Source organism: Stenella coeruleoalba (assembly GCF_951394435.1).
Source record: "Stenella coeruleoalba genome assembly, chromosome: 4".
In the NCBI taxonomy this organism is placed as follows: Eukaryota; Metazoa; Chordata; class Mammalia; order Artiodactyla; family Delphinidae; genus Stenella; species Stenella coeruleoalba.
In genome coordinates this window covers 144,371,117-144,397,005 of record NC_137149.1, presented here as the reverse complement: position 1 = coordinate 144,397,005, position 25,889 = coordinate 144,371,117, and the positions used below count along the sequence as shown (strand labels likewise).

At 41.1% G+C, this 25,889-nt stretch overlaps 1 protein-coding gene across 20 annotated transcripts in view; it reads right to left on the bottom strand.

Moving 5' to 3' along the window:
- The window catches only part of MARCHF1 (membrane associated ring-CH-type finger 1), a gene marked incomplete at its 3' end in the record, with an annotated part of 840,798 nt that overhangs the window by 26,072 nt on the left and 788,837 nt on the right, over positions 1-25,889 (bottom strand). For all 20 annotated transcript variants that reach the window (XM_079920607.1, XM_079920618.1, XM_079920608.1 and 17 more), the window contains one exon: positions 24,303-24,483. In XM_079920607.1, the coding sequence (XP_079776733.1) occupies positions 24,303-24,483 (181 nt within the window). The remainder of the gene's footprint in view (positions 1-24,302; positions 24,484-25,889) is intronic.

Sequence of the window (25,889 nt, the reverse complement as noted above, 5' to 3'; positions counted from 1 at the left end):
GGACAAAAACCTACAAAGTGGCTGATTTCTGAGGTCAGATTTATATGAACAGAAGTGAGATAGCCTGTATGGACAGAGTATGTAAAAATAGGGGAAATAAGCTGCAGGTACGTGCAGAAAGCAGGAGGAAGATGTGGACCATCCCAGACCATGGATTGGAAGCTGGGCCAAGTTTAAGCAAGTTTCCCAAGGGTGAGGTGGAAAGGAGGTTAGGGTTTAGGGTTTAGGGTTTTAGAAAGCCCGTTCTTGTAGCTCTGTGGAGGGTGAACCGGAGAGAGGGTGATGAAGCAGCACCTCCTGCTACCAGTTTTCTCTCGTCTGGATGGACAGACATGCTGACAGGTGGGTCTTAGTATGACTTCTACTTTGGGGAACACTGATGCTCTCATGGGTAAACTCCCCTAACTTCCTGTCTTCAGACTTAATGCATCATACCCTGCTTACTTCCTTTCCTCTTATTTAAGCAGACAAAATGTCCCTCCACGGTCCAAATGAATCATTCCTCATGAACCTTCACCCTGTGATTGTATCTTTTCGTTTATTTTAAACTTCTCTCTCTCTGGATACAGCCCCTTTCCCTTCAATATAAAAACCTGCTTTTCTGTCTCTCCCAGATTTTATTTTACAGTAGTTTATTATTTTTATGTAACTGCATGTTCATTATAGAAAATGTGTAAAATACAGAAAAGTAAATCAGAAATAAAATCATTCATAATCTCATCGGCCATGTGTATCTCAATATTGCGAAGAGGTCAATTCTCTTGCAGTTTCTTTTTTTAATTTTTTTGCGGTACGCGGGCCTCTCACTGCTGTGGCCTCTCCCGTCGCGGAGCACAGGCTCCGGACGCGCAGGCTCAGCGGCCATGGCTCACGGGCCCAGCCGCTCCGCGGCATGTGGGATCTTCCCGGACCGGGGCACGAACCCGCGTCCCCTGCATCGGCAGGGGGACTCTCAACCACTGCGCCACCAGGGAAGCCCCCAGTTTCTTTTAAAACTTTGGTTTCAAGAGTGTCACTCTCCTCCACTGGCCCTTTGCCCCCCTCTGTCTGCTGCTGTTAATCTTTCTCTGCTGCCTCTTCTTTTCTACCTTCCTCTTTATCTTGGTCTCCAGGGCTCCATCTTCATCCCCATTCTCATCACACTTTCTCACTCTTCACTGACTCATCTGGGTCTGAAGCTTCCACTACCGGAAATGTCCTGATGGCTGTTTCTCTCTGCATCCAGACTCAAGTTCCCTGAGACTTGCCTCCTGTTCTTGGCTGACCACAGGCACCTCAAGCTCATGTGTCCTGCATGGGCTTCTGATGTTCTGTCCCCGGATTTGCTCATCTGCATGTATATTCTTCCCCAGTGAATAATCAGACTCTCCCCCCCGCCCCGCCCGTCACGCAAGGTAGAAAGCTGAGAGCCATCATGGGTGGTTTCCTACACCTCGTCCTTCATCTTCGGTCCTTGCAGTAGCTCAGGAGCTAAACCTCACCACATGCCTTCTCTCCATCCCCTCGGCTACTGCTGTACTGAAACATCTTCTTTCCTAGCTTGCATGTTGTACCTCGTTTGCTCACTCACACGGGCAATGCATCCTCCACACATGGCTGCGGCGCAATCTTGCAAAAGTACAAATATATGAATTCCTTACGTAATGCCCTCAAGTGTCTTTCCATTCCCTTCTGGATAAAATTGAAATTCTTTAGCAAAGCACCCTATATTACCTGACACTTGCTTTCTATTTAACCTCATCTATTATCTGTCTTAACAAGAATATTAATAGCTTTCTATGGTTAACTTTATTCTCACACCCATTCTATGATGGACACCTTGTTATTCCTCTCATTGTAGCTGAGGATGGGAGATTGAGAAACCTGCCTATGGTCATCCTCGCTGGCAAAGACAGCTGTTCTCAACTTGTGAATTATTCATACTCTACGCATGTAAATGCACTATTTTCTTGCCTAGAATGTCCTCAGCTCTCTAGATCTCACTGGAAGACATCTAATCACCGCTTATGACCAGTTTCAGTTCCCCCCCCCTCTCCTAGGAAGCATTTCCTAACCATCCAGCAAACACGATCACCCCTACTCTGAATCACAGAGGCAGTACAGGCTACCTAAAACCATAGACTTGGGCAAAATGTTGATCTGAGTCTGAATCCCAGGTCCACCGTGTAAAAATTTAGACCTTAAACAGTTTATTTAACCTCCGCTGGCCTCTGTTTACTCACTTCTGACACTATGATTAGAACACCTATTCTGACATGTTTCTTGGGAGGGTTGAAGGAGGTTAGGTATGTAACAAAGCACGCACCGCAGGGCTCGGCACCAGGAAGCAACCAGTGAACTCTGGCTGATTACGGCGGCCGCTAACATAATGCAGCTTAGTGTATCATTACTGCAGATGATCTACACCTCTACCAGATTTACTTAGTGGTAATCCAGGAGGAAATTTCCCTTTGGACCTCAGTGCCCTGATAATCTACGTATTTGCTGAAATATTTCTATTTGTATACTAAGAATTATTTAATTGACCACATTTCTCTCTTTAGTTTGGCTGCTAAACTACTGGAAGCACACAGCTCTTCCCATGCAAACAGCATACAGACTATGGTACGAATCTTCCTTGTGTTTGCTTTAGGATTTTACTTCACTCACCTTCTTTTCCTACAACCTCCTTATCTTTCGCTTATGTTTTGGAATGTACTTCCGAAAGCAGGCTCAAGTTCTTCGTGCACTGTGATGGGGTGCTAATAATCGCTGAAGGCTGCAATAGGAGAGGGCTGAGCTGAGCAACCTGAAAGGCTTTGTAGATGGACCGACAGGTGAATACCTGATCTGTCGAATCACAATAATGGGAAGAAAATAATGCCAATGCTTCAACAGCGGATATGCTAATCTGTACTATTTTGTATATATAAAACTCTTTATTGAAATAAGAAGGGCAGCTGAAAGGTGCTGAGGTGTGTTTTATCTAATAAACGTGCACCATGAAAATGCTCTGAGCCAGTAAGACCCATGCGGGAACTTCGTTGCAGCCATATTTGTGTCTCAAAGCTTTGGGAACTGTGAAATGAAAGACGGCTTCCTTTGACGGGATCAACTTTTGAGCAAAAATGTAAGGAGTGGGAAATCATATGACTTTTTGAAAAACTAACTGGAAACCCATGCCAGCAGTATTGCATGAGTGACTAAGAATTACTTCCAATTATTTACATAATTAAATGTAGCCTGTGAGTTGTATTGCCAGGACTAGGTTAAAAATAAAGTCTTCAAATGTGGTACATATGCACATATTCCATTGCATATTCTCCTACTCAGCCGTGAAAAAGAATGAAATAATGCCATCTGCAGCAACATGGATGGACCTAGAGATTATCATACTAAGTGAAGTAAGTCAGAAAGAAAAAGACAAATACCATATGATATCATTTATAAGTGGAATCGAAAATATGACATAAATGAACTCATCTATGAAACAGAAACAGATTCACAGACATAGAGAACAGATTTGTGGTTGCCAAGGGGGATGAGAGGTGGGGGAGGGATGGACTGGGAGTTTGGGATTAGCAGATGCAAATTATAAACAACAAGGTCCTTCTGTAGAGCACAGGGAACTATATTCAATATTCTGTGATAAATCATAATGGAAAAGGACGTGAAAGAGAATGTATATATATGAATAACTTCATCACTTTGCTGCACACCTGAAACTAACACATTGTAAATCAACTATATTTCAATAAAATAAATTTTAAAAGTCTTCGAATCTTTAAACCTAAGAATCTTAACCTAACCCAGTTTTCTTGTCAATAGTGAGCTAGTAAAAATAGTAAAATGACCCCTACTATTCTCCTCTTGAGATTTTCTTTTAAACCAACCTCTCGGGAGCCCAGATCTCTGGGGAGACACCTTCCCCCTTGATGTCAGTGTCTGAATTCAAGCGTGATGCTGTCATAGCTTCCCAGGGAATCGTGGAGTTAGCTCAATTACATGGAAAGAACTCTCAAAACTGGGTCTTGACTCTTAAAAAGGGGGGAAATATACAACAGGTGGGTGTATATTAACCCCAGAAAATACTTTGTCTTTTATGTGATTTAATTTCACAAACCATGAAAAAGCTGTTGACTGCAATCAATTTACATAGAAATTAGTTGAAATATGCCGACATTGTTACCACAGCTCCAAAAATGTAACTGCCTTTAGTAAACAACCTCACATCTGGAAGTGCACTGATAGGACACAAATGCTATGGGATTAACGTTAACACTTTAATATACACATTATCCCTCAAGTCAAATTCTTTCACTGTAATGACACGATATCTTATAAAAAAGTAATAGCTTTGTGCATGCAGGGGATGTACTGACCCTGTATATTATGAGAGATGATTGAAATTTAGGGTTTGCAACACTGGAAATGGTTTTCTAGAGGGGAGAAAGCAGTTAAGTGGGTTGCCTTGACAACATGGGTTAGTTGCATCAAGAAATCCATGGCAATGCAGGAGCTTCTGTTATGTCAAGATTGCAAACTATCTCGCAAGTTAGGTTAAAAGAAAACGAATCCCACTGCAAGGCAGTGTTACCTGACCTATGAAATATTAGTTCTCACTTTTTTTTTTTTTGTGGTACGTGGGCCTTTCACTGTTGTGGCCTCTCCCGCTGCGGAGCACAGGCTCCGGACGCGCAGGCTCAGTGGCCATGGCTCACAGGCCCAGCCGCTCCGTGGCATGTGGGATCTTCCCGGACCGGGGCACGAACCCGTGTCCCCCGCATCGGCAGGTGGACTCTCAACCACTGCGCCACCAGGGAAGCCCAGTTCTCACTTTTTATCATGAAGCTTGTTAGAAAATAGATGAAAAATGTAGGTGGGCAAAATAGGACAGGGGGACGAAAACAGAAAGTACAAGGGTTCTATTAAAGGGTCTTCCCCACTCTCCTTCACACCCCTGCACCCCCAACAGGGCTCCAGGGATCCCTGCATGTTCTCTGAAAGTCAATTCTGCTAAGAAAAGGTGTCTCGCCCCGATTCTGTTCATTTCCCCAGCAGTCTCCCACAAAGCCTCTCTGTGGGGAATATCCCACGTCCATACTGCATATTCATAAATAACGAGCGTAATTAGGATTACCACACAAAGCTGGTTATTAGTGGAAGCGAAAACCGAACCTGTTAACATGCATGCCCTCTAGTCCAATTATCCTGGCAGGGCTGAGGAGAGATTTATCTGCAGAGCATCAAGCCTCAAAGACAAAGCCTGTTACTGAAAACAAGCTTGTTTCTTCCCACCCTCCAGCAAGCAACCCTTTCTGGTCCTGTTCTAAGTACACAGTTTTGATATTCTGCTTCTAAAATCTCCATCAAGCAATTTTGAAGGAGGAGCTTGGGTTTTCCTTTCTTAAATCCTTTTTTAAAAAAGGTAGACAGAACTATGCTTTTCTTTGGTTAAACTGCAGTGTGAGTTTCGCTTTCAACGTAGTCCAAGGCTACGATTCACCTGCTATCGTCTGCGATGCGCCCTGAGCATCTGGGCTGCCCTTCCCTTCTGTATTTCCTGGCTGTAGGCTCATGGAGGGGAATGGGGACCAGAGCGACACATACTAGGAGCAGAGGGACTGCCTCTGTAGTAACAAAGTGGAGAAGAACTAGTCCAGACTCCTGCGAGTTTAGAGAGTACAAACAGGCAGGCGCTGGCAGCTCCCACACCTGCAGGGCCGAGGTAAACCAGCAGAGTGAGCCACTAAGCATGAAAGCCAAGAACGAAGACAGTTTTCGTTCCAAGGGGCGTTTGTTTTCTTTCTCCTGCAAAATAGACAGGAAAGGGGCTTCCCAGGTGGCGCAGTGGTTGGGAGTCCGCCTGCCGATGCAGGGGACGCGGGTTCATGCCCGGGTCTGGGAGGATCCCACGTGCCGCGGAACGGTTGGGCCCGTGAGCCATGGCCGCTGAGCCCGCGCGTCCGGAGCCTGTGCTCTGCAACGGGAGAGGCCACAGCGGTGAGAGGCCCGCGTACCGAGAGAAAAAAAGAACAAAACAGAACAGGAAGCCCTAACAGGTGGACCCATCCCCTACCGTAAAGTCCAGTGTTATTCACGAGGCTTTTTATGTATCTTGGAGGCAAAACCCATATCCCTTCAAGCCTATGAACAGCCTAGAGGGTGCCAAAGGATGCCAGGGACACTGCTCTTTAGGTGTATCTTTAGAAGTGACAGGTGAATGGGCAGCATCAACAATGACTCACTGGCCAGATACCAGGCAGAAAAATAGGCATGTCATTAGGGAAGTAGGCCAGAGAAGGAGTCCTGGACAGCTTCTGATTCAATCTTAAATGCTAGGATTTCTCAATCAAGATAAGAATATAGGGAACGCAAACAAACGTTAAGCCATAATTTGTGCTCTTGGCTAAGTCCTTTAACCCAATCAGTCGACAAGCCAACCAATGTATCTCCTATGCAAACACTCTTCTAGGACCATGGGAAACAGGAATTTCACCCACGAAGACAGGACTCATCTTTCTCCAATGACCTCTTTCCTCAAGGTATCAATAAATGGCCTACCTGTCCTTTGATCCACTCTGTGACCACACATGGGTCAGTCTCACATGGGGACTCTTTGGGTGAAATACATGAGTCTACCTTTGTGGTCACATTGAAGAAAACCCCTCTATTTCAGAGCAGAAAGTAGGCATAACTAAATAAAACCTACAACTGGTGAAAGGCAACGAATATGACACAGAAGGGAATCCTGTCTTCTGGTCCTCACTTTACACACGTGTAAGATGTGCAATAATCTTTGGGTCTTGTGTCTTTCTGCCCCTAAACAAGTAAAAAGATTTCCGATCTCTTTTCTTTAGAGGCCAGGGATTTCAGAGTCCCAGGGGCTACCAGAAGTCAAAGGGGACAGAGAACAGGAAGGCCTCGGAGTCCCCCTTCTGTAACTTTCCTCACTAGTCTAGGCAGAGTATTTCAGCTTTTACCCCTTGTTATTCACTCTTTTCACTCTTAACATTTTAATTTTGGAATAATTTCAGATTTATAGAAAAGTTTCGAAGACAATAAAGGCTGTATGTACCCCTCACCCAATTTCCCCTAATGTGAGCACCTTACGTTACTGTCATACATTTGTCAGAGGAAGAAAACAGCACTAGTACATTAATATTAACTCAACTCCAGACTTGTTAGGGTTTCACCGGTTTCCCCACAAATTTTCTTTTAACTAGACACTGTTCCCTGAAGAAAGTGTGGAGACTACTTTTGGAGTTGTGAGCGACAATCTAGTGCCTAAGTGAGGCTTTCTCTCTGATGGCATCAGGACGTCTTAAGATCCAAGTTAGGAATAAATTCTGCTTACGTGACTCCATGCTACAGAAAGCATGGTCCTACATTGGCATTACCTGGGAGCTGATTAGTTATGCAGAATCTCATGCTCCACCAAAGCTTACTGAACAATCAAAACTTGATATATTTCTTGAGATTTCCATAAATCTATAGGCAAGTTCATTTTAAAGACCATCTAGAATTTCATCGTATGACCATCTCCTGCTCTGCCCTATTGCACCCTTCTTTACCCTTATCTAGAGGCAACCACTTAAATGTGGTAGATGCTACTTCTTCTCTTCTTCAAATTTAACATATTTTAAAAAATTTATTTTATTGATGTATAGTTGATTTACAATGTTGTGTTAATTTCTGCTGTACAGCAAAGTGATTCGGTTATACATATTCATTCTTTTCATATTCTTTTCCATTATGGTTTATCACAGGATATTGGATTAGTTCCCTGTGCTATACAATAGGACCTTGTTGTTTATCCATTCTATATATACCAGTTTGCATCTGCTGATCCCACACTCCCAATCCATCCCTCCCCTGCCCACCCCTTGGCAACCACAAGTCTGTTCTCTATGTCGCTGAGTCTGTTTCTGTTTCGTAGATAAGTTCATTTGTGTCATATGTTAGATTCCACATATAAATGACATCATATGATATTTGTCTTTCTCTGACTTCACTTAGTATGATAATCTCTAGGTCCATCCATGTTGCATTATTTCATTGTTTTTTTGGCTGAATAATATTCCATTTTATATATATATATAATATATATACACATATATATGTGTGTGTGTGTGTGTGTGTGTGTGTGTGTATATATATATATATATATATATATATTCTTCCTCATCCATTCTTCTGCTGATGGACACTTAAGTTGTTCCTATGTCTTGGCTATTATGAACAATGCTGCTAGGAACATAGGGGTCCACGTATCTTTTTGAATGATGGTTTTCTCCGGGTATATGCCCAGTAGTGGGATCGCTGGGTCGCAGTTCTATTTTTAGTTTTTAAGGAACCTCCATACTGTTCTCCATAGTGGCTGTTATCAATTTACATTCCCACCAACAGTGCAGGAGGGTTCCCTTTTCTCCACACCCTCTCCAGCATTCGTTGTGTGTAGCTATTTTAACGATGGCCGTTCTGACTGCTGTGAGGTGCTATAGTAGGTGTTGCTTCTGATATTTACTTCCCTCATTTTCCGTAATATGCTTCTACTGTTATGACAACTCATTGATATTACACATCACCTGTTGACCTCTTATTATTGTTGTTGAGGATTTAATGCTCAGCCACAGCCCCGCCCACTCATATTCATCCTCCCAGGATAAGTGTAGGGCTAGTTTGATTACATCAATATAAGAAATTATAACTATATAAAATGGTATTCATTAAAGAAATCAAGTGTTACTTGAGAGCAGTGTTTTTCAAAGTGTCATCTGGGAATCCTTTCAAGAGATCAGTGTGGTCATAACGATTTAATAATAATTCTCAAAGATTTTTGTATGGTGGGATTTTCCAGAAGCTACATGAAGTAGGGCACATTCAGCAGACTGAATACGGAAGCAGACACGAGATTTCAGCTGTCTTCCATTAGACCAGACATTAGAGAGATTAGGCATTAGAGAGATGAGCGAAGTGAGAAACAGTGCAGCTCTTCTCATTGAATACTTTTTGTTTTGGAAATATAATTTTTCATAAAAATATAGTACTTATCTTAACATGAAATGTTTCTTATTATTTTAAAATAATTTAATAAGTGCATATTTGAACGTTTCTCAGTCTCAGTTCCTAACCTGGTAAATACTGGTAGATATAACGCACATAAACCAAAGCTCTCTGGTGTCTTCCATAATTTGTAAAAGCGTCTTGAGACCAAAATGTTTGAGAATTGCTGCTCTAGAGAAATAATTCACTTTCTTAATAAATTTCTGTTGCATTTTAAAGATAATTCCCTTTTAATTATTTGCTTAAAATGTATCTACTTTAATTTTTTTCTATATCCTTCAATGCATCTATCCAAAGCCCCTTAATCTTACTTCTGAAGCAAGTCAGATATCCTACCAAACTGATTTTTCCACTGACCTCTGACCCTGAGGCTTCTATCCTATTCCCCATTCTGAACACGTCACTGTCTTGGTGCACGTATTTCTTTTCCTCCTCTGCACCCTCCCCGGGGGCAGTCCCTTTCTAATAGTTTAGAAATGCTGGGTGCCCAGACCTTGTTCTGAGAGCGTCTTTGCTCCTCTGCTGTGTTGCTTCCTGTGCTTTTCCAATCTTAACTTTTTTCCGTGTCAAGTCCCTTATTTTGCTTAAGGATTCCCTTGAAAAGTTTCCTAAGAGGCCATGGGATGTAAATTTTTAGAATCCTCGCATTGTCTGAAAATCTTTATTCTACTCTTACATTTTGTTGGTATATTTGCTCAGTATTAAAATTGTGGTTGAATATTCCTTTAGAATATGCCAGTACGTACTAAGCCACCTCTTTATCACCAAATTATGGTAATAATTATCACCATAATTCTGATTACAATGGAATTCATCAGAACCTTCTGAAAGCTTCCTGAATTTACTCTTCATTTTTATTTATTCTTGGTCTTCGGAGTTTCACAGTAGCAAACACTTTTCTAAGTATTTCTTCATTTGTGCTGGATAATCACGCTCTTCATTTTTCAGAAGCACTCTTGCATTATTTCTTTGATAATTTTCTCTGCCTTTTTGTCTATTCTATGCCTTAAAGAATTGTTTTACTCCTTTTATCCTTTTATTTTAGTTTCTGGAATATTTGTTCAACTTTCTTTTTCAAGTCTTTCATTGAATGCTTTTTATTAGCTACTTGACATCTAAGGGAAAAGTGTTTACTTTTTTTAATTGATGCATGCCTAAAACATAAATATACAATTTAACCAGTTAAGATTTCTTTGTCAAGTTCTGATAGTAATGCTATGTCAGCTTCCTGAGAAATGCTGGAAACGTCAGTCTTTCCCTCCCCGCTGGACGTGTTTAAATAACACTGGTGTTACGTAAGTTACAGGCCCTTACATCCTCCAATTTCCACAAACATCAAAATGTTGATAAATGCTGGCCCGTGAGGGGCAGGAATTCTTCAGTTGTCAAGACTTTGGTCGGACTGTTCTTTGAGCTAAACTCAAGGGGTAAGTTGGGAGGTTAATTTCTGCTCTTTCCTCAAAGTTACCTGACAACTCTGTGATTCAGAAATTTGGACGAGGAGATGCCCAAAGGGAGGACAGAAGATGTAGGCTGTGAGGAAAGGTGGGTGGTTATTTTTCTTACAGAAACAGATTAATCCCTGAGCTTGGTCTCTTTCAACCCAAGTCCACCCATTAAAGGTATCTGGAATGCTTGGTGACATCAGGGCTTGGACACAGACCTTCCTCAAGAACGGTGTGCCTAAGGCAGAAGGAGACCAGTGCCGGCCAGCCTTCCCCTGCCAGGGCACCCAGAGGAAGAGATACGTATCTAGGCTGTTGGGATCATCTTCCCCAGGTAAGGCAGTTGTACAAATTGGTCTACGAGTGTCTCAGGGAACTGTGCCCAAGAAAGACCTGAGACTCCAGACATGTTTCTCGGGCATCATAATGCTAAGAATTCCACTATGAATGCCAAGAGGAGGCACCTCTGCTCAGGCTGACTCAGTGCCAGAGGCTCAGCTGCAGAAGCATCGGGACACCCAGGACAAATGTCTGCAGCAGTGGTGGGTACGGGGTCTCCCCTTCACTGAAATCGCATGGTTTGATGCTCCTGGCAAAGCCTGTTGCTGAGTTGTTGCACTGCTGTTTCTTCTACTTGGCACCCCGGTTCTTGAACCAAATCATTGGTACTAGCTCATCAAAGCTAGGGGTTGAAGTCAAGCACCCAATCTGTGTCTATGATCTTTTAGATTTCACCTTCCTACCCTCTCAGCTGTTCCAGGCTAGGCTGTGTGGCTTCAGCGAGGGTGCCATGGCTTTACTGATCCCTGGGAAATGCCACTGTCAATCAGGGGGCCACGCCCGAGTCACGCTGTAGTGTCTCCGTCTGCCCTGTGTCCTCTTACCTCTTTTATATTTTTGAATTCTAAATAGAATTACATTAAAAAAAGGAGGGGAGTTCTACTGCTTTAAACAGCTTTGGAAACCAGTTACAATTTCAAAAGACACTTCTTACTTAAAAATTCTAGGACCATAAACAAGGCTGAGAAGTTGAAATTAAAGTCACTTAAAATTTACATACACTAATAGTTAATATTTATTCTCATCATGTTCCAGATGCAGTGCTGAGTGCTTTTCATGTATTATCTCATTCAGACTGCCTAACAACCGTATCGGGTGGTACACACTTTTATTATCTCCATTTTACACATGAGGAAATACAGGCATGGAGAAATTGAGTAACTTGCCCAAAGCTCTAAAGCTACAATGACTGCTTTCAAGGTGCAAACACTGGCAGGCTGACTCCAGAGCTCAAGCCCTAATCATTACACAGTCAGGTAGAAAAAAATAAAAATAACCAGGCTATTGGGTTACTCTGTATCAGAAGTTTTTAAAAGAAATATTTCAATGCATCAATAAAAAGGATTAACAACTACGTCAGGTGTCCATATGCAAATGACTGCCCAGTACACTTAGCGGTCACCCTTCAGAAAGTAAACACGAAATAAATTTTGGTCAAATATGCCAGGCAAGGCTAATGATTTTCTTGAACATTTTTATGAACTCCTTAAGAGTTTTCAGTATGTTAATGATTTTCCTGCCTTCACCTTGCTTACATTATTAATTTGCTCAGCAAATTCTTTATAGATAAACTAAGTTGCAAACTTAAACCAGCATAACTCTTATGTGGATGACTAAACACCCCGAATCACTGAACAAATTAATCAATGCATGTACCCCTATAATCATCCAACGCTTTAGAAATAGTTCTTTGAAGATGTGCATGCTACTCTCTTAATGGTCTTCCAGTGAATTCAATGCTAAATGCTGATTTAGTAAGAATGGAAAAGTGAATTTGCTAGAGCATCGATTGGGTGATGGGAAACTGGGGAAGATAATAACACCGCCACTTTGTGGGACTTTACTGCTGACAAAGGACTTGTACTTACATCACTTTATTCCTCAGTACAAACTGAAAAGTTGGCAAAGTAGATATCAATATTATTGCCACCCTTCCTCCTTCCTCCTTCAGTTTGATAGATCCCATCTCAGGTCACAGGATGCACCTACAGCCACAGGGTGGCTACACTGGGGGTTTGACTTTCGCTGTCCTGCACACTCAGCCCAGGTTCTTTTCACTGCATCATGCTCTACTCCATTGGGGAGATATCTGCAAAGATAGATAGGCACTTCTACCCTGCAGAGGTCATAGACTCTTGGTCTGGGGGCTGAATCTAGCCTTCAGATCTGTTTTGCTTTGCACGAATAAATCTTGAGTTTGATTAGTTACGGTTGTTTTTTAAAAATCAGAAGAGATTAAGCTAAATCTAGAATTGTGGCTTCATCTGGAAAAGCAGTTGATTTGGCAACAATCAACTACTGTTGATTTCTCTGTTTAGAGTAGGTGTGTCTATTTCAGAGTGCCACAGTCTCTTCTACTCCTTAGCACATGACCGGTATTGCCTTATTTGCCATTTATCCTCCTAAGAACAGGCTGCTTCATTCATTCATCTTACCTGCCTGGCTCCCAATAGAAAGTGAATGCTCTGTGGGACTGAGAAGCTTTCCACAGACATGGGGTAATTTTCCTCAGCCAACTTGGGCACGATTGTCTCTGTGTATCTTCCCAGCTTTGGTTCCTCACTCACTCAACAACCTTTTCATTTAATTTTCTTTATTAAATTGTTCTAATGGAACAGAGAGGTAGTTGTGAAATTGAGGATTCAAAGAAGTCCCATAAACTTCCTTTTGATTATAATGTAATAGCTGGAATTTTATTAACCCTGCCCAAAGTTACTAAAAATATCTCTCATATAGTTTTTAAGTCTACTTCAAAATATTTTGACTAACTCATTTTCAAACTCTCAGCCTTCACCCCTACTTCACAAGAATGTGAATTAGGGGTGTGAATGAGATCAGAGGACTCTACTTGTTTATCACTATAATCTTACTACCAGGGACAGTGACTGGCACATAGTAGATGCTCAGTAAATGTTTGTTGACTGACTGAATGAAAGTGGGAGTAGTGAATCAGGACTGGGCATTCCTGGAACCCTCTCAGTGTAGTCCTTCAGACACAGTTGGCCCTTATCTATGGTGTGGTCTTATTTATGCAGAGAGTCTAGTAGGAGATTATCAGTCTCTTGGGAGATAACTCATTTCCTGGAGGCAGAAAAGATCTAGCTCAAAAATTTGTTAGCTTTGCTTATTGGTAGAAATACTTCATCAAAATATCAACTTTTGCAATAAACTGGCTCTACGTTTACAGAAACACTAGCCTTCAAGAAAACAGAATCTTTCTTAGATTCAACTAACCCTTCAGTCTACACTGGTTTTCTTGGTTGTGCAAAGAGAAGATGACTTTCAGCCCAGCCTGCCTCTTTTCTTAGGGCCAGGAGTCTTCCATGTAGCGGAAGCTTGCTGTCAAGAACCATTTGAATTTGCTTGACTTTTTTTTAGTTCTTAATGACCTGTTTACAACTTATAAGAAAGAAGAGTGTGGCCTGGACCCTCTAGCTTCCAGTCACCTCCCAGGACACCTCGGGTACTCAGCCACCCTATACACTCCCCTTTTCTCTCTCTGCTTCTTTCTTTCTCCTCTTCCCTCTCCCTTTCTTCTTCCCTGTCTTCCTTTAGTCATGCTTTTCACTGGCTTTCTTTTTAGAATGTGTAGAGAGTGTGTCTTGTTTTACCCACCATGATCTGCTCTAAAGGGTAACGAGATTGAGAAAGCATACACGTTACTTCTTCAGGACTTGAACTTGGACTCTGTTACTCAGCATCCTGTCCTGTAGAACCTGAGCTACTGTGGGTGTGAAGTTTTTCTTCTGAACATTTAAAATTCATTTAATGCGAGGTCCCTTCCTCCCTCCCTCCCCCCTTCCCTCCCTCCCTCCCTCCCTCCCTCCCTCCCTCCCTCCCTTCCTTCCTTCCTCTCTTTCAGATTCCTCACTTTGCTTTTTTGTGAAATCACAGAATTTTATGTTGGAAAAAACTTAAAAGATAATCTTGTCCAGACTCTTCGTTTTACAGATGAAGAAACTGAGGCAAAGGTCAGAGGGATTAAGCTTCAGAACCAGAATTAAAATCTGATCTTCTGGGACTTCCCTGGTGGTTCAGTGGTAAAGAATCCACCTTATGATGCAGGGGATACCGGTTCGATCCCTGGTCAGGGAACTAAAAGATCCCGCATGCCGTGGGGCAACTAAGCCCCATGTGCCACAACTACTGAGCTCCCGCACCTGAATTAGAGCCCACATGCCACAAACTACAGAGCCCACACGCCCTGGAGTCTGCGCGCCGCAACTAGAGAAGAGAAAACCCATGCTCCACAACTACAGAGAAGCCCGCACACCACAACGAAGAGCCCCATGAGCCACAACTAAGACCCAACGCAGCCAAAAATAAATAAAATAGATAAGTGGTAAGTAAGTCTTAAAAAGAAGAATCACATATTTCAAAAAATCTGATCTTCTGACGTGTAGCTCTTTCCTTTACTATTTGAATGGATTATTTGTCTTTTTAAATTTACTGTAACTCCTCTCTGTATATTTCAGTTAAAAGAGGATTTAAAGGTATGACTCATTCCTGACTGCAGGGGTCTCTGTGTTTTGGGAATGGAGTGTGAGGTCCCCTGGAGGAAGATCTCTATGATGGAAGCGCTGTTGTCTTCCAGGTCTTCCCTCTCCCCTTTGCTTCAGGTCTCCGTGTGGAGGGACCTCCCTTAGGGGAGAATAGCTTGTCTCTCAGAGAGAACGGGAAAGAGAATGGGGTATGGATTGCCCAACCTCTCTGCCTCCTGACCCACTCTCCCCACTTTTTATAATGTTCAACGCCATACATTTCACAGGGGCAGGTCCTGCCATATCTGGCTGGGGTAAATCAGCCTAATTTGGGGCAAAGCGTTCATATGCAGGGTGACAGCACTGGTATGATGAGGCTGTGGTGTATCTATGTGGGAAGCAAGAATCAGGAGCCACTTGATGGTACCAGGGAGAGAAGAGTAGAAAATTGGAAGGAAACTGGCTTGTGAAGGATTGGTCCTCTTTTAGAGTGAAATCTTCCAGCCACTGACCTCATGATAACGTTCATAGCATCACACACGCATGTTGATGGACTAGGTGGGGCTCGACACCATCCTCCCAGATAGATCATATCAAAGTCTCCCTCATTTCTCTCTTACTTGTCAATCCAATAGAAAAGGAATTTGACTTGGTTTAAATAGTTTTTCAAACTATTTTCAAAATAGGCCATGTTGATATTTTCAAAAGGCCATGTTGATTCCCAGTGCCTTATGTTTCAAAATATTAAACCAAAAAATTAGGGAAAATTTTTTCTTATGTTTTATGCCAAGATTTGAGCAATGAATTAAGAAAAAAATCCCAGCCAAGAAAGAAAAATGTTTAGTTGGAGGAAAATTTAAATATGAAAGTAATTTGATGATCATTCCACCATCTTAAGAAAAATGAAAGTGAAAGATAAATTTACCTCTTTCTGAGAAAAATAAATACCATATGCTAACACATATATATGGAATCTAAAAAAAAAAAATGGTTCTGATGAACCTAAGGGCAGGACAGGAATAAAGACAGACGCAGACGTAAAGAATGGACTTGAGGACACAGGGAGGGAGAAGGGTAAGCTGGGACGAAATGAGAGAGTGGCATGGACATATACACACTACCAAATGTAAAATAGATAGCTAGTGGGAAGCAACTGCATAGCACAGGGAGATCAGCTCGGTGCTTTGTGACCACCTAGAGGGGTGGGATAGGGAGGGTGGGAGGGAGGGAGACGCAAGAGGGAGGGGATATGGGGATATATGTATAGCTGATTCACTTTGTTAAACAACACAAACTAACACAACAATGTAAAGCAATTATACTCCAATACAGATGTTAACACAATATATACATACCTCTTTCCCATAAAAAACCCTCAGTCATAAGATGATGCTTTGGGGAAAGCTTTACTTGTAACTCTGTGTGTGTGTGTGTGTGTGCGCGTGTGCGTGTGCGCGCGCGCGTGTGCATGCACGCACAGATGTGCATCTGCTTTTGCACATTCTAATTTGATGCTTTTATGCTGTCCATATGGATCACTGCAACACTGATTCCATCATTTTAACCACAGTTTACGTTTCAAGTATCAAAATACACAGTATATAAAAGAAGTTCCATTCTGTGTGTCCCTTATCCTTGGCAAAAGGAAAATAGATCCTCCCAAGCAGGGCACTGTGTCCAGTTAAAGACTTCAGTAAAGAATATAATGTAAGTTAAGTGTTTCTTTTCATATCTAGAATACTAACACCAGGTAACGTTCTAACCAACCCGGTGAAGTTATATTCTTCAAGGGATAATGTTCAAAGAGAGAAACTGAACTAAATTAGTATACAATTGGGACTTCTAATAAGGAAGTCCTGAAGAGAAATGTTCCAGCCAACAATGATCATTCAGGAATAGTTTACTTCTGTCTCCTTTGGGAGACCTAGCAAATCCTGCTGTTTTCCCAGATGTCCAACTGGTAGCTAATACCTTCTTGATTACCCCAGGTTATGGGAAGCATGGAGAACAAAAGAGAAGAGACACTTTGCTATGTGTCTACAGTTACTGCAAAAAAAAAAACCCTCTTGATATGATGGTCTCACAATAAAGACCAAATATACGGTGGCTTGCTCTCTCTGAACGACCGTTCCCATTCCCACAGAAAATTCTTGATTCCCACACCACTACCCACCAACTACCATGCTTTTCAAATGTATTACACCTTATTGTAAGTTATTCAGCCTTTTCCATCCTTCTTGCAGGGGACTCTAGGCCCTCTGAGAGCAGGGGTTTTCTATCTGGTTCTCTACTGAGCACCACTGAGACGTGGTAGATCCTACCGGGAGTTGAGTGAATGAGTGAACTGGGCCCATTGGCACCTTTTCAGGACAACCATTCAGAACACAGCTGGCTGCGGCGCTGGGGTCCACTCTGCCTAGGGGGAGGCCTATTTATGGATGCAAGCTTCACAAAAGAAGAAGATCTGCTCCCCAGAGAAGAATATTTCTATTTTGAACCAATTATTCTATATTATTGAGCCCAGTTGACTACATAGTTGTTTTTCTGTTTTTGAAATTTTACAGACTAATTGACCTACGAGTGTTTCCTCAAAAGACAAAAGGATGAGGCCGTGTGATAATTCCCAGGTACCTATTAGAAAAATATGCGAGATGCTTGTATTTTCCATCTCATGATTATCTGACACAGACATGTTGGGACTGTTACCTACTCACCCTGGAATATTATTTTAATCGAAGTATCAACTGTAGTTCAATCGAGAGCATAAAACAAGTAACAGCAACAAAAACCAAGAAAAATGTTTTAGTACAGAAGATAATGCTCCCATTGAATTGAACTCCTTCTCTTTTCATGATCATCTTTTTGTTATCTGCTGGTTTCCTCACTCTCTCCCTTCCCACAGCAAGCAGTTAGGAGCCTGCTGGCCCCTCCTTCTCACAGAATAAAGCCCCTGGAAGGTAAGGGAAGTGCTAGGCTGGAGACAACGCCACCACTGGACAGTGAGAAATCTGTGTGGAAAACTTCCCGGATCATTTGGAGACTATGAGTTTGAAAACAGAATCACTTCCTAAGAGTATTCTAAATCACTGAGGGCTCATATAATAATGAAACTGAAACTCAGCAAGAAGATGGTTAAATGAGCATGCACTGCAAGTTATGAGTACGGATGTTCTGCAAGAGTATAAAGGAAGCTTTGTCTGGCCCTGTACTAGGGCAGAGATTTTCATTGCTTCCAGGCTTACATGTCTGTGAAGAAATGAAACAGCAAACCTGCTCCCAAGAACTGGGCTCTGACTATAAGCGAACAGCCTGGAGACATCAAAAGTTCACTTGCGGAGGGCTTTCTTATCATGTAATCCCAAGTAATTTGAGTCAAACTGAGAATTAAGAAGGATGCTATGGAGAACTCCAAGAACACTAGACCGGTGTCAGCATGACACGCCTGCTAAAACCCTTGCCAATGATCAAAGAGAATCACGCAGAAGTTCATCTAGAACTGACTTCAGCCCTTTATAGACCCAAGTCTATAATTTTGATTTTGTTGTTTTTGTTGTTTAAAGCGAAAAGGCAGTAGCAATGTAGTATGTTGAATAAGGGCTACTGGAGGAGGAGAGGAGTGAAGCACATGCTCTGAGAGCAGGAAGAAAGAGAAACTACAGATAGAAGGGCTTTCAAAGCACAGTAGGCTGGCAAATGGGAGTGAAGATAAACGGCCGAGGCTGCTGATGTTTTCAGCCTGCAAAATAACTGATGTTTATATAATGATGTAACTGAGTATTAGGAAAATATATTGGGTGAAACAAGCATGTTTAAAAAAGAAGGTTTTACAAGCTATGGTTACCAAAGAGGAAAGGGGGAGGGACGGATTAGGAGTTTGGGATTAACAGATACACACTACTGTATATAAAATAGATAATCAACAAGGACCTACTGGATAGCACAGGGAATTATGCTCAGTATTTTGTTATAGCCTAAAAGGGAAAAGAATCTGAAAAAGTTATATATATATACATAACTGAATCACTTTGCTGTGCACCTGAAACTAACACATTGTAAATCAACTATACTTCAATAAAAAAAAATTTAAAAAGGTTTTAGCAACCATTTTACTTTAGAAAGTTTTAATTTGAAAGATTTCCACTAGATAGTTTAAGTGAAAACTGAAGCTTTGATGCTTAAAGGGCAAGGTTCCCAGTGCTTATGGCAGTGAGATGCCATGCAGCCAGCACATGCTATGGAATCAGGAATCTCGGGGTGTGAGACAGCAAGTGGCTCATTTGCTCATCTGTAAAATGGGCTTCACGTGCCTACACACAATGGCGCTGTAATGAGATGAAATTAATTGAGAAATACATTCCAAATGCCTGGCACAGAGCAGAAAATTCAGTCTGTGGTGGTTGCATTAGTGAAATTGCAAATCACCCATAATGCTAAGTAAAGGATGCATTTTGAATTTCCTTTCTGTATTATTATGTATGATTATTCAATAGGGTGCTAGAAGCTGCTGGCTAGGAATCTGACTGCACCCTGCCTGGTCCAATGTTAAGGCTACGAACTGCAAGAGTTCCAGCTCAGCAGAGAATCAGTAACACCCTTCGGGTGGTTCACCTGCTATGCTAACTTGCATTGGCTCTTGGCTATTCTGAAAGATGGATGCTACCTCAAATTAAGGAAAGGGAAAAAATAACACAGTAGTTGTTAAATACAGTTCTTTATTTTCTGAAAATAGGTATTTCAACTAAAGCATTGTAAGTCACTATGGTGGAAATGTAGAAATATAAAAATGCTGTATTGCACAGGGAACTATATTCAATATCCTGTGATAAACCATAATAGAAAAGAATATGAATAAAAATGTATATATATGTATAGCTGAATTACTTTGCTGAACAGCAAAAATTAACGCAACATGGTAAATCAACTATCCTCCAATAAAATAAATTTAGAAATATCGAAATGATTATTCCTTTTTATTTAGCATAATAAGTTCTACAGAACTTACATTTATGAACTTACCAATCTTCAACTGTTTTTGATCTATAAAAATGACAAGTGCATATGGTTTGACCTAACTGCTACTAAAGCAAACGTAATTGAATTGATTCACTGCCTCATTTTATTTGCAGAAATGAGACGAGGAACTGATGCATGGATTTGCATATTTTGTATTATCTATTTTCAAATAGTTTGTGAATGGAAAACCATATAGAGAACTCTTTTAGGGAAGGACACACAGTGTCAGGAGTATTCTCTGTCCTCATTAAGCTTAGCTTTCTGTCCAGCAGCTGGCTTCTGCCATTCAGGAGTGAGATTCAGATCTGCCCCATGCAGTTCTTCAGCTTCAGAACAGATTAGTTTCCTTGTCCTGAGACTGCATGCAGTTGCAGACAGCACTTAGTCGTTGCTGCGCTTTCTGTATTTTTGACTTTTCTGGGCCCTGAGAATTATTTCTGATTCTTGGTAACTCAGTAGATTAATGAGACTTCTATTGAGTGTTATAAAAGTAGCTGAGCCACTGACTTAAAGGTGATGAAAACTGCTTTTTCTCAAATAAGGCCTTGCTTTTATTTAGGCTTTAAAGATTTTCTTCTGGAAACATTAGGATACCTTGATGAATTCACTAACTTAGATTTTAGTGTAGTAACAGTAGCAATTAATGAAGTAAGCTTTCACTGATATCTTTAGAGGCTATTAAGCCCCAAGGTTTGTCAGACTATGAAGATTTGTACCTTTCTACTTCAAGAAACCATTTCATCTCCACAGAATCTCCTGCCTTCATTGGCTAATGATAGAAATTCAGAATCATTAGCTAAATTAATTGTTTCATGTGGTTGGTCTTTAGAATGTTATAAACTGTAATAGAATTACTGAGTTGAGAGCAATTAATTAGATGTACTTTGAATATATTCTAATTAAATGCTATACCTGTCATTCTTAATGACCACTTGAAAACTACCAAAAGAAAACTGTTGATGAATCTCAGTGCCATGAAAATAAACCATCCAGAACCGTTATGCCTCATGTCTGTATAGTTCACATCACTTCAAAATCTGAAAAGTCATTTCAGATACTGCCATTGAAGTATTACCACAGGGCCCCATAATTTTAAGGGAGAAAGTGAAAGTGTGGAATCCTTTTTTTAGGTTTTTAAAGCCCATAAATCATAGAGGTAGGAATAGCATGTATATTTCTTATGTCTAGGACTGTGTTAGACCATGTTAGACCAGGAGCTGAAAATTCAGATCTGTATACCAGAGCCACAGAGAGATCTGATGCTCAGAGATCACTGAGATCTCATGCTCAAATGAGAGGAGATGTCTCAGGATCAGAAAGAAGGAGGACTGAGAAATGCAGGGCCCTTGAGGGCAAACAGCTTTACAAAGGGGCCAGCCTCCCGCTAGCTACACTGGTTGTTGTCTTACGGATATGTGGTTCCTGTCAAGCCAGATACAGTGGTTTTCAAACAAATACAGATGTGTGGGATTTTACATGAAATTATCACAGATTCAAATTTTCAGCCCTGTGGGTCAAGTAAAACACATCTGTGGGCTGTTGGCAAGCAGCCTCTGGATTAGATTCTGACATCCTCTGTAGGTATATATGCTATTAAAAATGAAGGATGTTGGGCTTCCCTGGTGGCGCAGTGGTTGAGAGTCCGCCTGCCGATGCAGGGGACGCCCCGGTCCGGGAAGATCCCACATGCTGCAGAGCGGCTGGGCCCGTGAGCCATGGCCACTGAGCCTGCGCATCTGGAGCCTGTGCTCCGCAACGGGAGAGGCCACAACAGTGAGAGGCCCGCGGAACCCCCCCACAAAAAAAAAAAAAAAAAAATGAAGGATGTTGACATGCTGCCCGCCCTTCATCAGTACTTACGACCAATCAAAGGAAACGTCTGTGAAAAGAAACTAGGGTATTTCATTAATCAACAGATAGGATGTGCCCACTAGGTTGCTGCAATATATATATTTTTAAATTTTTATTGGAGTATAGTTGCTTTACAATGTTGTGTTAGTTTCTGCTGTGCAGCAAAGTGAATTGGTTATACGTATACATATATCCACTCTTTTTTTTTCATTCCCATTTAGGTCATGACAGAGGACTGAGTAGAGTTCCCTGTGCTATACAGTAGGTTCTCATTGGTTATCTATTTTATACATAGTTGTGTATATGTGTCAATCACAATCTCCCAGTTCATCCCACCCCCCCTTCCCCCTTTGGTATCCCTAAGTTTGTTCTCTACGTCTGTGTCTCTATTTCTGCTTTGCAAATAAGTTCATCTGTGTCATTTTTCTAGATTCCACATATAAGCAATATTATACGATATTCGTTTTTATCTTTTTGACTTACTTCACTCTGTATGACAGTCTCTAGGTCTATCCACGTCTCTGCAAATGGCACAATTTTGTTCCTTTTTATGGCTGAGTTTAAGATTAAAAAGATAGATGTATTCGTAGTCTTTCTCTGGTTTGTAAACAGGTTGGTTGAGGAAAAAAAAGATCTTTTGAAAGGATTGTTAACTTATTGGGAATGGAATACTAAGAAAGGATCAAAGCTGTATGTCAGGGGTGATTCTAGAAAAGCTGAAGGTAGAAGACTTTCCAAGGTCCATACAACATCATGTACTGTTTATGATACAAAAATGGGGGAGGGGCACACAGTATGAAGAAGAGAAAATTAGAATATTTTATTATCCTAGATTGTTGTTCTCATATTGAAATACTATGTTTGAAAAGTTGAAATGAAAATTTTATACAGATGTAGGTTGAAAAAAATGGAGAACTGTACAGATGTTATGAAACAATTGGTACTTCCCTGAGGGGTAAGAAGAGAAATTTACAGAATCACAGAGCACAGTGTGTCATGTAGCGGCTCCAGAGCACACAGCATCCTTCAGCGGATAAAGCAAAGGGCAAGGAGGTAGGGTCCGTTTCTATTTCTGGCATCTATTGCTTCGGGACTTGGAGGATCAGAGTGTCACCTTTTGGCACTCAGGTCACCCCACATGTTAAAAAAATCCATAACTCAAAGGTGTTTTATGCACCAGTTTTGACATCTATAAACCACTGGCAGATTTTAAAAATCAAGGCTATCACAAAAGCAGGGACTGTTGTTCTCCCTCTCTGTAATTTACAGAATTCATGAAGACTTGCAATGGCCAGCCACCAATCAGATGTCTATTGGAATATTCTTGTTTGCTTTACATTTCTGCTCACCCTGGAACCCATCACCTTAATTCATTTTTTCTTTGCATGAAATTTAAATAAAAAAGCAGCTCTAGGCAGATTCATTATTTAAGTTGCCGTTTCCATACTCTCCTTTGGAAATTGAGGCATCCGTATACGTAAGGCTTCAGTTAGGCTAAAAGATAAGTTAACATGCTAAAATCCAGGGTCCCAGCTATCATGCATGAAGTATATAAAGTTCATTGTCTTTGTTTGCATCCTTTACAAGCTATCCTCGGCCAGCATTGATTTAGATGCTAACTTTATATTCAACTCAATTCTTACCTTCATTCTTTAGAAAAATATAACACATATGAGAAATTTGAAGATTAAATTTATAGATAAAAATACTTACCTCTCTCTTGCAGCTTGATGCACAATATGGAAAAATAATACATGAAAAAATAAAAATAATACATAAACTATCAAACCAAATCCCCAGATAAAGGCAAACACAAAAAAGAGTCCACGCCTTGTAGAAGACATCATTCTCTTCCATTACCTAATGCCTGGCTTTCAAGAAATTAGGTGAGTTCATATTGTTTAATCTATGGGATCTATTATCTAACCTTCTCGGGAAGTGACTTCAGTAAGTATCAATGCAATGTTCTCACAGTTCTCATCAATTCAATTACCTTGACCCACAGGTATATTTTGTGCACACACACACACACATATGCACACATGCACACACTTACATACACACGCACACACACATGCAAATGCTTTTCTTTGGCTTTGAAGAGTGAAACAAAAACCACAGGTCCTAGACCCTAAAACAGAAGTAGGGAGGATAATCTGTAAACACTTGGCTGCATTTTACATATTGAGCCCAACCCAAGATGTGTATTCTTAGCGGATACTAGCATGTTAGCAAAATCTTATTGCGGAAAAGAAATGGGTTTTTAATATGTGTGTGTAACTGAATCACTTTGCTGTACACCTGAAACTAACACAACATTGTACATTTTTACTGAAGTCAACTATACTTCAATTAACAAAATGCCTGCTTTGTCGGCTCTCTCACACCCGTCCCAGCGACACCCTACCTTGCGGAGGGGCTTGAGCTTGGTCTCCATGATGAAGTCGTACTTGCACAGCTCACAGCAGCGCGTGTCGGAGCTTTTGATCCACTGGTGGAGGCAGGCCTGGTGCACGAAGCGCAGGGTGCCCGTGCAGCGGCAGGGCGTGATGAGCGGACTCCCCTCATCCCCTTCGCAGTGACAGATCCTGGGGAGGATACAGCAGCCGGGTGAGATCTCTCCCTCGGGGAGCACACGGCATCCTCCTCCCACACATCCCAGGCTGTATTAGAAACTGCAACCTCACATTCAGACCCATGGACGTCACACTTCGGCTTAATGCTAGAGCTGAATCTATGGCCAATACTAATTTCCTTTCCCTTGCATAGTCGTTGCTGGACTCTTAAGTCATGTTCAAAGGCATTAGACACCAATACATCAAAAATGTGCGATCATTCCTACACGGAAGTCAATTTTAACAGCATAGCTATTGAGCTATGTCCCCACCTTCATCTATTAAAAGTCAATATCCATAGGCACAAGCTTGCTTTCATATACAAAAGTTACGACTTAGTATTCTAAGGAGTGCTGGAACCTGGTAACTTCAATGTTTTACTTTGATGGTAGTTTTATGGGGTGTATACTTTACTACATATGGTATCTTACCAATGTGGAAGAATTCTGAAACATTTTAACATGCTACTATGGAATAAAGTGAATATAGAAAGTCTCAACTAGGAAATATTATGAAGATTTTCCTAGGAAGATGCACACATATTTGGTCAAAACAAAAGGCCTAAACTGTCAATAATCATCGTCACAAAAGTTACTGGTTACAGAAAGTTCAAGTACAGTAAATCCTACTGTTTTAAAATGTTAATTACTACATCTTCCAAGGAACTCCTAGTTCAAGTAGTTTACTGAATTACTATGACTTCTAGTGTCACAGATTCATAGTCTATGAAATCTTCATTATTCTTTCCTTCAAATTAAAAAAAATAATTTGTTTTCCTCACTGGATAAGTTTTTATACCACCAGGTCACGAATTCAAACCTTAGAACTTCAATAATTCTTATTATATAACCAGCTGTTAGAAGTTGTTACTAAATTTAATTAGAAATATTGCTTGAACTCTGTTAGAAATATGAATGGAATGTTCCCAAAACACCTGTATATTAATTTTTTGGAGCAGAATCACAGTGGTAGGCTGGAAGAATGTTTGAATTGCTGCTACTTTCCTTTCATACCTCTTCTCCGGAAGCATGTTTTAAAGAGTGGATTTTAAAATATATTTATCTAGCTCAGCTGTCTCCCCAGGGGAAATGTGATGGTTGGTCAGATTGTTACTGCAATGAGATACAGGAATTGAAACCCAACCCTCCCCTAACCTCAAAATAAGAAGTATGACACAGTACACTAGTATCTTGGATCTCTTTTTCTTAAGTAAAGCTCTTTGGGTGGAGTGATAGGATGAGAACACAGGAAAGTTCAAAATCAGCATCTGCCTTTCCCTGGACAGAGTTAGGAGGTTATCAGTGTTGGATGTTGCAGCCCATGTCAAAGGCTGGCGTGGTGGGGAAAAACTAAAACTCATCTCAGAGCCTATTCTTTAA